This window comes from Anser brachyrhynchus (genome assembly GCF_964034855.1).
Source record: "Anser brachyrhynchus genome assembly, chromosome: 19".
NCBI classification, from domain to species: Eukaryota; Metazoa; Chordata; class Aves; order Anseriformes; family Anatidae; genus Anser; species Anser brachyrhynchus.
Window position 1 is genome coordinate 5,579,439 of NC_137712.1, and position 13,894 is coordinate 5,593,332.

Genomic DNA, 13,894 nt, shown 5'->3' on the forward strand with positions numbered 1-13,894 from the left:
CAAAAAGAGCTATTAGTTTGGGCCAGTAACATCATTCCTCTGCTTTCCAACAGTGTCTAGAGTTTCTTGCATACAGATCAATTGGTTCTCCAGCTGTGAAAGAATCTCTTAAGTCATTGACTTCTCCGGGAGAGCACAGACCAGAAGGGGTACAATGAAACATCAAGTGGGAGTTTTTCAGGCATTTTGTACTAGTAGCTTACAGGAGGAAGGAAGACAAAAAAAGACTGGATAGCTCAGAGGCTGCAACATATAGAGATGTGTTGCACTGTGATGGTCTTTTCCTTTTCAAGCACTAAATTCCTGTGAAATTCACATTCAAATGCTCAGAGGTCACTTGGATAATTAGCCATCCTTTTACCTGGGGCCTGGCTAGCCATCTGCCTCCGCAGAGCTGCTGCAGCAGCTGCTTGTGGTGCTGGAACAGTGACAGTGGGAGCAGGGGCCCCATGTTTCACAGTCTTTGTTGCAAGCATTGTACTGTCTGCCCCTTGTGGTATGATTCTGTTTGAAGATGCAGGCACTACAAATGCAAACAAAAATATTACAGCTCATTGTATCTCCTCAACTCAGAAAGACGTGAAGGCCTTTAATGAACTGCAGTTCCTGTGAGCACACAGCTTCCTTCTGACAAGGCTGACCCACATGCTTTTTAAACAATCAACTCTATCTGGCACAGACAGTTTCAGTATTCCGATGAATTCAGCAAGTAAATCGAAGCAGCTGTCATTTCAATGCATTAGATGACTTTCAGTTTGTTGTTACAGTCAATTCTGCTGACAGCTTATTTTTCATTTAGGGAGGTTCAAGTTCTCTGGCTACAGAGATGAAAAAACCTCTCAGACAAGGAAGCGTATGCAAACAGTTCTTACTGTTTCTGGGCTCAGAAGTCCTCACTTAGTCCATACCCACCTAATGCGGAAGTACTTCAGCCTCCTGGTTTTTGAGGCATTATTTTAAGAAATATTTGCCCTTAAGGCAAATTACTAAAGGAAGACAGTGCCACCTATAGCCAGTACAATCTAAAAGTAACAGACCGCCAAAAAGGCGCAGTCAATGAAACTCTGCTAACTACTTCTGGAAACTTGGGAACATAACCCTGCATGCTGCAATCTCATTTCTCCAGGACTTGAAGCACTGGTAATGGATACAGTGGTTAAAGATACTGACAAGAACATGTACAGAATAGGAGACTGCAAAAACAACTCACACAAAGTACCCAAGGAGGGGTGCTGTTTCCCAAAGGGCAGAGACTGAGCCATCAAACCAGGCTGGACAGACGGAGTACGGACCACAGGGGCATGGCGAGGGACTTGGACTGGAGCAGCCTCTTCTTCCTGGTCCGCCGCCTGTGTGTCCTCATTTTCCAGAGACTGGGAAACTGAGGATGTTGAACTGACTTCATCCAACTCTTCGTAATATCTTGTGGACAAAAAGGCAGATCGGGACAAATTTGCTGCAACACCAGAAAAAAAAATCATGTGTGCGTGCGTGTGTTAAAGTGAGAGAACCATCCAGCCTAACAGACATACATCCTATTTTAGGATGCTGTTCTACTGGCTTGTTTTAATCCTACATTGCTAGGATTTGACTTCTTAACTGCCAGGAAAAGCAACTTTCAGTAAGATGATAAATGAAGAAAATTATTATTGAGAGCAGATGAGGGAGCAGGAAGGGAGAAGAAAGCATTGAGGAATGAGACGCTGCCAAAAACTAACTTCAGCACTGGTGCCCACAGCAGATAAGTCACCCTCCTAGAAAGCATTCCAGACTTTTACAGTAGCTAAAGGTTTACCTGGAGCCGTAGACCTAACTGGTGGAGTCTTCCTCTTGGCTAGAAAATTCCTCAACTGTGCCAGTTTCACAGGGGATAATTTAGCTGGAAAAGAGAAAAGTTATTAGTCTATATCAAAGCGCAAGTAAACAATAATAAATTTAAAAAGTCATTTATGTGTGAATACCAGGAAAAGACATTACCAGGTACTTTAGGCAGTGGTTTGGTGTGTGATTCCAAGGTAGTTTTCATCAAGGCATTCCGCAGGCTTTCAAGGTCACTGTCGAAACTGGGACATTGCAGAGCAGTGAAAAAACACAATCAGCAGAAAGAATCCAACCAGAGCAGGAACAAAAGAGAGCCAAAAGGAGTCACTAGAACCACTGGCTTAGAACAGCTGGCTCCTTTAGATGCTGTGCTATTTAAACACACATTGCTTGAATTACTTTGAAGAGTCAAAGAGCCATTCACTTCTTCCCCCGAATTCAGACAAAACCAGCAGTGCCTCAGCCCAGAGGTTCAATTATCCTGTTTACACTATTATAAGAACATAACTTTCAAGGGAAAATTCTGATAAGCAAACAATGCATCACAGAATATAAACAATGAGCTTCTGTATTACCTGGCCATAGCTCAGTACTTGTTCAGGACATCCTGCTCTCCCCTGCCACATCCACAAAACATCATTCTTTGGAGGACACACCCTTGCATGCTGCTGGGGGCAAGAGCAGAGTGGCAACACCACTCACAAACTTGCGTTTCACATACCTTTGAGCACTGCTAAGAGAAGATGTATCGCTGAGAACACTCCACTGAGATGTCTGGTTATACAATCGGAGCTGCTGTAGACTGTTCACCAACTGATTTAGTCTCTTCCTCTGCTGATTGATTATTTCCCGGTTATTAGCCAGGGTGTTAAACAGGGTCTCTCGCTCAGGAACAATCAAACGCCTTAAGACAGCAAATCGAGAGACAGGGATAAAGACCATGCTACGCATCTGGCCACAAGCAGACATGTCCAGACAAAGCTGTTTGGTGGTTTTAGCTACTTAAACACCATGAGGTCAAACATGGTTTGGTCTGAACACCACGGCAGTCCTGTTCGTCTCAAATGCACATTTCTCGTTTGGACATGCTGAAAGTTTATTCATTTACTAGAAGACACGTTATCTATTAGGAGGGTTTCATTAGCTACCACCAGTGTGCTTGGTCCCTAGAGAGTTTATTTTACAGGTTTTTCCGTAAGTGCTATTTACGCCATGCAGGGAGATGCAGCAAGCATGTAACAAACTTACAAAGCCAAGTAGTGTGAACCTACAGGTCTCCAGTTAGGTATCTTAGCTGAGCTTTAGTCATAAACCCCTCAAAAAAGACTGTACTATAAAAATGGAAAAAGGCTTCTGTCTGTTGATTAGGGACTAACGTCTGATTCACTGACAAGTTCCTTACAGTTCTGTATTCCAATTTCAGTTACTTACTTCTGCTTTCTCTTCTGTTCCAGGTGCCGATCCCACTCCAAATCCAGAACATCATTCACATCCTGGACAGCAAACTTCACATACTGGTGCAAGCGTCGAATTTCCTGCCATGTAAAATAGAAACAGATTTTAATTCACTTCAGAAGTCTGTTTCGGTTGAAGAAGCTGAAGACCCTTTGGCTCATTCGGTCCACGCCATGTGACATTTTCCCATATTTCTGCCTGGAAAGTTTTATCCAGCACAACAGAACTCAACGCAATGAAAACCTATTTATTAATTAGTGGAGGAGTATGTACGTGCTCGGCCCAGCCATTTTATCCCAACTTTAAACTAGAAATAAGACTTTCCATAATGTTTGCAAAACACTGCCAGGGCTTTTCAGTAAGGGTGGTACAAACATCAGGCCTTCTACAAAACAAACCTTATTTCAAACCTCCTTTCCAAAAGATGAGTCATTCGTTCCCACTTTACACTGTTGAAGCATCTAACAATTATAGGTGATCAAAGCCTGGCGCGCTATTCACATGGCTCTGGGATACCAGCATTTACAGATTATGATTCATGAAAGCATTCAGGAATGTTCACAACTCCCACATTAAGGCAAGGAATTAACTTGATTTTTATAGGTAGAAAAAAAATAAGGCACAGAGAGAATAAAGTGACTTATCCATGACCACATGGTTGCACAACTGGCACAACTAAGCCAGAGATCTCTGGCTATGAGACCTGCTCCCTAAACGAAACCAGCCTTCTGTCTCATAATTGTCATCCCTCCAACCTGTCACAGCACGAACATCTCTTTAATTCCAATCTCGTAAAATGGAAACTGCAGTTGGTTTCAGCCCATCTCAACAGAATGTTCCCTTAAATGCAATGATGAACCAGCCAAGTAACATTGTTTGGGAAGAATTCCATGACAACCGTTTTCAAGATACAGCATGAAATTTGAATATGGCATACCCAACCTGAAACCAAATCCAGTAGTACTGTCAGCTTAGTTTACACGTTACAAAGCCCACGTTTCCTCTCCAGCAATTAAGAGCATCATGTAGCGGCAACTCTGAACAGCAAGTCAATATGGCTGGACATCAGAAAAGCCCCGGGGTCTTTTTTTTTTTTTTAAAGCTTCATTTAAAGCTAGTATACTAAGTTGATCAAGTGAGCATTATTGAGCCAGGAGAACAGGGGTGATGCAAACTGAATAAAGTTTAAGTCAGATCAAACTGTCTTTCTAACACTCTCAGAAACTTGACCTGAAAACTCTCTCCTTACATTCCAGTTCATTTCCACTTCCCTCCTACTCTGTCATTCTTTCCACGCAATCCTCTTTCTACACGAGTGAAACACGCATTTCAAGGTTATCAGCCCTCTCTAGTCACAAGCATAAGCTCGAGAAGTCACAGGAAAATAAAAGACAAAGAAGGCATAAAATTAAGACTGTGACTCAATCTACAGAGTCCAGGTGAAAATCAGATATCAGACCTAAAGGAAGTTACTTCATGTCAGCTGATGCCTAGTCACTGTCTATGTGCATGTTCTTGATTCCTGCTGTAACAAAGACGACATTCATTCAATTATGTCTTCGGCCTGCTGGTCAAACTCCTTAAGGAGAACTTATCAGTGTACAAAAGACCAAGTATCATGTGTAGAGCACATTCAGCCTATTTTGCCTAGGGTTAAATAGCCCTCTCAGTGCTTCACCCCGGTTTCTTTCAAGCCTTTGAAAGCCTCTTCAGGAACTGCTGGTTATCTTCTCCTTTGTGCCCAAGCTTTTAGAGTATCATTTAACTTCAGGCTCAGCCATCCACAAAATTAACCACACAATTTTGGTAAGTCATAGTAAGTCATCAAGTTGTTCTAAAAGGCACTTTTAGATACAAGATAGAAGTAATTCCAAGAACTCTTCCACTAAGAGTTGAAAAAACATTCCTTTAGCTGAAATCCCTGAACAAACACTACAGACTGAGAAGGAACAGGGAGTCAAGAGTCATGTACTAAGATTAGAACGGACTTGGATCTCAGGTGAGATACTTCCCTTCAGCAGGAATTTTGTCTCATCACAGACGATGTTGGCTAATGTCAACAACACAGAGAAGCTTTAGCAGAGGATTTTCAGCATATGCTGCAAACTTGGAGAAACAAAATTAATCACATTTTTACTACACTGTGTCAGAACAGCAATTACCTAGGGCAGAACAAAACCACTGGGCACTTGCACGCAGAAGTCTCACTTATTTTATTTAAACCTCTAGATTAGAAGCTGGTTAACATGCTTCATACCTGGAGCTGTGCTTCACTCTTGGGATCCAAGGGTTTCTTATAGAGCAAGTGTAAATAGCCCAAGCTACAATTCCGCTCATTCTGCTCTCTAGCCTCTTCTACCCCTGCAAATCCCTCCAGCAAAGTTGTCTTCAGAATACTAATATCTCCATGAAGTGACTGCAAATAGAACACAAGGGACAAGGTTCAAAGTAACATATTTTCATTGCCATCTCTAACACAGGAGCTCCTGCAAGCGTTTGTCTGAAAGAAAAAATGCAAATGTTGCCCCCATGCTAAAGCAGCATATTCAGAGGTTCCATCTACCTTGGCTCAGCACTAGCAGGTTAAATGGAAATACCAGGTGACAAACAGTTATTGCGGAGGAGTTTAATAGTTTGAAGATGCTCAGCCACAATGCTCACCTCTGTTGTCTCTTTAATTTCCAAGAGGAAGGTATGAAGATCATCTGACTCAGTTCGCAACATTTTCATTTCCTCTGGAGTACCCACTTGGAAACAGGCTTTGGAAGTCTGGACCTTCAGCTCCTCCATCTCCTTTTGAAAATGTGCAATCTGCAAAGCCAAGAAGTATGTACAGCCACTAAAACACAGCAGGGTCTGGAACTAAAGTCACAGATCATGTTTCTACAACACCATCAACACCTCTGACTTTACAGGAAAAGCAGGAAATTCTTCTTGCACAGCAACAGGAAGGAATACCCAATTTTTCCAGAACAGCAATTGAAATTAAAGATGACTGAACAGGACATACAAACAGCAAGTACAAAACAGGTTGACTATCTTGTGAAAAATTTCCATTCTGATTCCTAAACTATTGAAATACATCATCAAAATACACGTGGACTGAAAAGAAATGCCTGTGTCTCTATACAGTGGTCTTCCAGCTTCTAAAATGAAGAAAACTGTTTGAAAAAGTTCTCACCTCCTCTCTGATTCCTGCTATGACAGGGTCCGAATCCTTCCACTGGTGGACCTGTTTCTCTAAAGCAGCGCTGGGGACTGGTGATTTGCCCTGGAGGAAAAAACCAAACAACCTCACTCCAATATTAAAAATAAAGCCCTAGCAACAGGGAGTCTAGAATATCGAAAAAGGCCTGCTGTTAGAGCTCCATTCAGACACCAGTCACTAGCGAGGCAATTGTCATAAGCATAAATACTTGTTCCACTCCAAACTAAGAAAAGTATGTGCACATTCAAGGTAGTACTGCAGACTACCTGATGATACGTGGCTATAGCTTTGTGAAAGCAAAGGAAATCTTTGTGTGCTGCTCTGTGTTATTGTTTTGATTTTGTTATCCAAAGCCGGGGCCTCTCTTAAGAAACACCATCCAGACATATCTTGGCTGCTTATTAGCTAGGAAAGCAGTTAAACCTCATTTCCAAAGCAATGGTAAGAATTACAGATTCACAGATTCACAGATTTCTCTAGGTTGGAAGAGACCTCAAGATCATCGAGTCCAACCTCCGACCTAACACTAAGTACTCCACTAAACCATATCCCTAAGCTCTACATCTAAACGTCTTTTAAAGACCTCCAGGGATGGTGACTCCACCACCTCCCTGGGCAGCCCGTTCCAATGCTTAATAACCCTTTCGGTAAAGAAATACTTCCTAACATCCAACCTAAAACTCCCCTGTCGCAACTTTAGCCCATTCCCCCTCGTCCTGTCACCAGGCACGTGGGAGAATAGACCAACCCCCACCTCTCTACAGCCTCCTTTCAGGTAACTGTAGAGAGCGATGAGGTCGCCCCTGAGCCTCCTCTTCTCCAGGCTGAACAAGCCCAGCTCCCTCAGCCGCTCCTCGTAAGACTTGTTCTCCAGACCCCTCACAAGCTTGGTCGCCCTTCTCTGGACTCGCTCGAGCACGTCCATGTCCTTCCTGTAGCGAGGGGCCCAAAACTGAACACAGTACTCGAGGTGCGGCCTCACCAGAGCCGAGTACAGGGGCACAATCACTTCCCTCGACCTGCTGGCCACACTGCTTCTTATACAGGCCAGGATGCCGTTGGCCTTCTTGGCCACCTGGGCACACTGCTGGCTCATATTCAGCCGACTATCCACCAATACTCCCAGGTCCTTCTCGGCCAGGCAGCTTTCCAGCCACTCATCTCCCAGCCTGTAGCTCTGCTTGGGGTTGTTGCAGCCCAGGTGCAGGACCCGGCACTTGGCCTTGTTGAACTTCATGCAGTTGGCCTCAGCCCATCGCTCCAGCCTATCCAGATCCTCCTGCAGAGCCTTCCTGCCCTCGAGCAGATCGACACACGCACTTAGCTTGGTGTCATCTGCAAACTTACTGAGGGTGCACTGGACGCCCTCATCCAGATCATCGAAAAAGATATTAAAGAGGACCGGCCCCAGTACCGAGCCCTGGGGGACTCCACTAGTGACCGGCCTCCAACCAGATTTGACTCCATTCACCACAACTCTCTGGGCCCTGCCATCCAGCCAGTTTCTAACCCAGCGAAGCGTACGCCAGTCCAAGCCCCGAGCAGCCAGTTTCTTGAGGAGGATGTTGTGGGGAACGGTGTCAAAAGCCTTACTGAGGTCAAGGTAGACCACGTCCACAGCCTTTCCCTCATCCACCAAGCGCGTCACTTGGTCATAGAAGGAGATCAGGTTCGTCAAGCAGGACCTGCCTTTCATAAACCCATGCTGACTGGGCCTGATCGCCTGCTTGCCCTGCAAGTGCCGCGTGATGACCCTCAAGATAATCTGCTCCATGAGCTTCCCCGGCACTGAGGTCAAACTGACAGGCCTATAGTTCCCCGGGTCTGCCCTGCGGCCCTTCTTATAGATAGGCGTCACATTGGCTAGCCGCCAGTCAACCGGGACCTCCCCCGATAGCCAGGACTGCCGATAAATGATGGAAAGCGGCTCAGCCAGCTCCTCCGCCAGTTCTCTCAGTACCCTTGGGTGGATCCCATCCGGCCCCATCGACTTGCGCACATCCAAGCTCCGTAGCAGGTCGCCAACCATTTCCTCATGGATAGCCAAGGCCACATCCAGCTCCCCATCCCCTTCCACCAGCTCAGGGCACTGGGTGTCCGGAGTACAACCGGTATTGCCGCTAAAGACTGAGGCAAAGGCGGCATTAAGCACCTCAGCCTTTTCCTCATCCTTAGTAACTAGGTTTCCCCTCGCATCCAGTAAAGGATGGAGATTCTCCCTAGTCCTCCGTTTCGCGTTGATGTATTTGTAAAAGGATTTTTTGTTGTCTTTAACGGCAGTAGCCAGATTGAGCTCCAGATGAGCTTTGGCCTTTCTAATTTTCTCCCTGCACAGCCTCGCTACATCCTTGTAGTCCTCCTCAGTGGCCTGCCCTTTTTTCCAAAGATTATAAACCCTCTTTTTTCTGCTAAGCTCCAGCCGCAACTCTCTGTTGAGCCAGGCCGGTCTTCTTCCACGCCGGCTCATCTTTGGGCACGTGGGGACGGACCGCTCCTGTGCCATCACGATTTCCTTCTTGAGGAGCGCCCAGCCTTCCTGGACTCCTCTGCCCTTCAGAACCGCCTCCCAGGGGACTCGGCCAACCAGCGTCCTGAGCAGCTCAAAGTCAGCCCTCCGGAAGTCCAAGACAGCAGTTTTACTGGTCCCCTTCCTGGCCTCGCCAAGAATAGAGAACTCTACCATTTCGTGGTCACTCTGCCCCAGACAGCTTCCGACCACCACATCTCCCACCAGTCCTTCTCTGTTTGTGAAGAGAAGGTCTAGCGGGGCACCACCCCTGGTAGGTTCACTGACCAGCTGCGTCAGGAAGCTATCTCCCACGCTCTCCAGAAACCTCCTAGACTGCTTTCTCTGTGCCGTGTTGTGTTTCCAGGATATGTCCGGGAAGTTGAAGTCCCCCACGAGGACAAGCGCCGACGATTTTGCAACTTCTGTCAGTTGCCTATAAAACTCCTCATCCGTCTCCTCATCCTGGTTCGGCGGTCTATAACAGACCCCGACCAGGATGCTAGCCTTGCCGGCCTTCCCGCGGATCCTAACCCACAGGGATTCAACCTTATCATTCCCAGCCTGGAGTTCCACAACATCAAAAGATTCTCTAATGTAGAGAGCCACGCCACCACCCCGTCTGTGCTGCCTGTCCCTCCTGAAGAGCCGATAGCCAGGCATTGCAGCACTCCAGTCGTGGGAGTGGTCCCACCACGTCTCCGTGATGGCAACCAAGTCGTAGCCTGCCTGCTGCACAATGGCTTCCAGCTCCTCCTGTTTGTTACCCATGCTGCGTGCATTAGTGTAGATGCACTTCAGCTGGGCCATCGCCTTCTTTCCCAGCCTAGCCATTGTTTCCCCCGGCACAGCTCCAACAAGCCTTGTTTGAGCCCCGTCCCCCTTCTTACCTAGTTTAAAGCTCTCTCTATGAGCCCCGCCAGCTCCTGGCCTAGGATCCGTTTTCCCCTTGGAGATAGAGACCCATCTGGGGCCATCAGGCCGGGTGCCGAGTAAAGCTCCCCATGGTGAAAAAACCCAAAATTTCTATGCTGGCACCAGCCTCTGAGCCACCTATTAACCACATGAGCTTTCCATGTCCTCTCCGTGCCTCTCCCTTCCCCCGTAGGGATGGACGAAAACACCACCTGCACTCCCGCTCCCTCCACCAATCGTCCCAGCCCCCTATAGTCCTGTTTGATGGCCCTGAGGCTTCTCTTTTCAACATCATCGCTGCCAGCCTGGACTATCAAAAGCGGGTAATAGTCAGAGGGGCGAACCAGGTTTGGAAGCTTCCTGGTAATGTCTCTGACCCTGGCCCCAGGGAGGCAGCAGACTTCCCTACGTGTGGGGTCAGGCCGACAAATTAGTTTCTACAACTCTGACCATGGCAACATACATGAACATTCTTTAAAGTTATGCAGAGAACATGGTTTTAGTCCCACTGATTAGCTAATATTTATGTATTTTATGTCAAAAGCTATCTAGTTCTTGGACCTAGGAATACTCATTCAGCCCAAGGAATTCTAAGCAATTCACGAGCAGTAGAAAGCATTCCCTCTCTAAAAAAATCCACTCAAATTCTCATTACCGGAGTAGAGCTTGGCTTTGCTGCTGAAGAGTTGATTTTGGCTGTCTTCTGTAGTAAAGAACCTGAAGGCATATTTTGAGCAGGACGTGCCACTAGAATTTAAAAAGAGAAACAGTAATTTACGAACCTACATTAAGCTCGAGAAAACAGGTTGTGATCAGACTGGTTAATCGCCAGCATCAAATCCAGCGGCGATAGAAGTAGAGGCCCTAGTGAAAGAAAACATCTTCCCCAGGTGCACTTTTACTCCTATTCAATTTCTCTGCTAATGGCAACAACCGTTACTCCCAAATATCTGGCTGTACATTCCTGAAGGACCCCAAGACCCCTAATCACAATCATTTGAGAGGTGGAATATTATTCTGCTACCAGATGTATGCAATCTAATTTAAACTCGCTTCTGAACACTGAACTCCAGACGCTCCAGATGCAAGTCAGGGCACCGATTTGCGTGACTGCCCAGAAATGTTCTTAACCAGAGCTATATTGCAGGGCACTGAAAACGCCAGAACTTCTGGCAGAACTTAAGAAGTTGAACATATTATTTCCCACATGGAGAGCTGGCTCTGTGGGGAACAAACTGCACAAACGGAGAAAATTCTCAGTTTCGGTACTAACCCCATCACAGCATTATAGTGTGCAGATCTGCTGCATCAGTAAATGCAGCAGAAAAAAATAAAGGACGTGGTGAGGTTGATTTCATTTCTAAAACTTTCAGAACATTGTTTGTAATGTGTTGTTCCCAACGGCATGCATCAGACTCCTACCTGTGGCAGGTACAGGGGTTGAAGCCTTCAGTGGTGTGGTAGGAGAGGCAGAGGGTGGCGTGGACTGACCCAGAGGACCTCCAGAAGCAGTTTTTAAACTGGTTGAAAATGAAAACATTGTGGAACTGGCATGACCACCGCTGCTAGTGGGAGATGAGGTGTCTACAGCAGAGAACCTGCAGAAGAAAGCAGGGCATCCTTCAGCTCTGAACTGGTCCCAGCTGTTTCTCTCCATTCAAAATGAACCACTAAGCTCTAACAAATGAACCACCCTGGGGATCAGCAATAACTTAAGCTCTAGGTACAAAATTACAAGTGCAGCTGCTGGAAGTGGTGGGAAGGCACCCTTCAGGGTTATTTCTGAATATCTGGAACCATAAAGTCTGCTACCATGGATCTCCCTGTGAGCAAAAACTAAATGCCAGCAAAAACTACTACCCTGCTTCAAAACGCACCTCATCATTTTGCACAGAAACACCAAATATAGCAAATCTGAGTCACCCTTCAGTTCCAACCTTGCAGCAAAGTTCAAAGAGAAATTCTGCAAGAGAACATGAACTTCCATTCATCTTCAAACTCAGGCCCTCAAGGCAGCCAAGTTAAATATTCAGCCAATTCACAACCGTATCATTTGCTTTATACACAAAATATCAAATTTAAAAAGCCCTAAGAGCCACCATCAGATGCCGGTGTAGCAAAGACTACCCTAATTAAAAAATAATCATTTGAACCATCAGAAATTTCTTAAGATACATTTACATGAAAATTGCTCTCCACAGAAAGCAACTCCAATTAACACAGCCCTGCCTTTTGAACCATTCTTTCTGAAAAAGAGAGGTAAGTCTTGGGAGTTGGAGGAAAGAGAGGTATATGAAATCTGAGAACATTCATCACTCAAATCTATTTTGCTTAGTTTCTAACCAGCATCAGTTATCCTTCAACTGGCATGAACTCTCAGCACAAACAAGCTTTGAAGACTTCAGGTCCTGTATTCACTGAGCAAGCATCCATTTAAGAACAAAAAAAAGGTCTGGCATCTCTATTCAACACAGGAGTGGGAAAAAAAAAAATCCATCAACTATGGATACAGCTCCTGCCCACCACTGCAAGTTACTCCTTAGGTTAGAGGTAAGGAACCTTCAACAAGAAGAGAAAGAAAATTGTGCTACCAGTAACATACTAAACTAGTCACAAAAAAAATTCAAATCCCAGCATCCCCCAAGAGTCCTTCAGCCAATTCACCTTGAACCACAGCACTGGATTAACGTTTCATGCCTATGAAGCAAAGACATGAAAAAATGAAGTCTCTGATAATTTGGTAAGTTACCAGTATAACCTTTGGCAACTTCCTCGACTAATATTTTGTCCATGAACATCACCTCTACCATGGGAATCACTGAGGGTTTTTTTTTTTTTTTTTTTTTTTTTACAGCCAAAGTAAACTACATCTTGGATAAAGAGTAGTGCTTTTTCCTCAGTGCTTTTTTGGGAAGCAGAGAAAACAGCTGTCAGGGCAAAAAGACAAACTATTGTGTGATCTTCAGAACTACCACACGCCGTCCACATCTGGAGTGATTTAACAACTACCCAGCTACCGCATTATCTACTTTATCTTTGTATTTACTTCTCATTGAGGTTCACTTTGACTGAAGAAGCTGAAGGCGTGAAAGACAACTTCTGTGCAAGGGGTGTTGTGGAGGGTGGTGGCCCAGGTGAGCTGTCTGCAGCTGGTTTCAAGCTCATGGATCCAAAAGAGAAGGTGGTTGCAGTAGCCGCAGTGGTGCCTACAGAAGGAGCAGCTGTTACAGATGACTTGGGAGAAGCAGAGGAGAAAGAGAACGTTCCTGCTCCTGGACTGGGAGCCACGGCTTGCTTGGAGGTGTCAGTGGAAAAGGGGTAAGGAGGAGGATCGCTGGTTGTAGTGCCAGGTGTCTTCACAGTTGAAGGCATAAAGGAAAAAGCAGGTGCTCCACCTCCTGCTGGAGGCAGACTTGAGGCAGGGGCAGTAGGAGCAACACCTGGAACCGTGTCAGGCTTTACAGAAGTTGGCGGAGTGGTTGGAGATGCGGCAGTACTTCCTGCGGGAAGATAAACAGGTAAAGAAGAGACTCATTTGGTTGCCCTGACTAATGGAAGAAGGTACTGCAAGGCCAAATACTACTTGGTGGGGCAGTCAGGTACTATCTCACTCAACAGAGTGAGAAAGACAGAAGAGGGAGCAGGGCTTCCAGTCCCCATGCCCAACAAGTTTTACAGAAATTACATAAAGTCCGAGTCATTATTAATACTACAGTTTTCACAAGTCTGTCCGGATTAATGTTGCCTGGAGTTTCCTGTGAAAAGCCTTCACCTTTTTCCACTGATTTTGATACGGTTCCTGCCAGCTCAAATTAAACAGGCTGTCAGCACACTAGCCAGCCAGCACTGCAGAGAGGAAGGCTGCCAGGCAAAATCATTCTGTTTGGAGGAGAAGCAAATCTGGGCTTATGTAAGAAAGCGGTGGGTTTGCAATTACTGTATGCAGGCAGAGAAGCAGAACGACCAACTGACCTGCACACCCCAGCATA

The 13,894-nt window shown here is 45.7% G+C and overlaps 1 protein-coding gene across 2 annotated transcripts in view; it reads right to left on the reverse strand.

Annotated features, from left to right (window-relative positions):
* NUP214 (nucleoporin 214) overlaps positions 1–13,894 on the reverse strand; it is a 48,739-nt gene that overhangs the window by 23,575 nt on the left and 11,270 nt on the right. For both annotated transcript variants that reach the window (XM_080562224.1, XM_080562223.1), the window contains exons 12-23: positions 12,952–13,405; positions 11,328–11,503; positions 10,561–10,652; positions 6,458–6,547; positions 5,938–6,087; positions 5,534–5,692; positions 3,253–3,356; positions 2,543–2,725; positions 1,978–2,063; positions 1,796–1,879; positions 1,211–1,456; positions 362–523 (exon numbers count right to left, since the gene is read on the reverse strand). In XM_080562224.1, the coding sequence (XP_080418350.1) occupies positions 362–523; positions 1,211–1,456; positions 1,796–1,879; positions 1,978–2,063; positions 2,543–2,725; positions 3,253–3,356; positions 5,534–5,692; positions 5,938–6,087; positions 6,458–6,547; positions 10,561–10,652; positions 11,328–11,503; positions 12,952–13,405 (1,986 nt within the window). The remainder of the gene's footprint in view (positions 1–361; positions 524–1,210; positions 1,457–1,795; positions 1,880–1,977; positions 2,064–2,542; positions 2,726–3,252; positions 3,357–5,533; positions 5,693–5,937; positions 6,088–6,457; positions 6,548–10,560; positions 10,653–11,327; positions 11,504–12,951; positions 13,406–13,894) is intronic.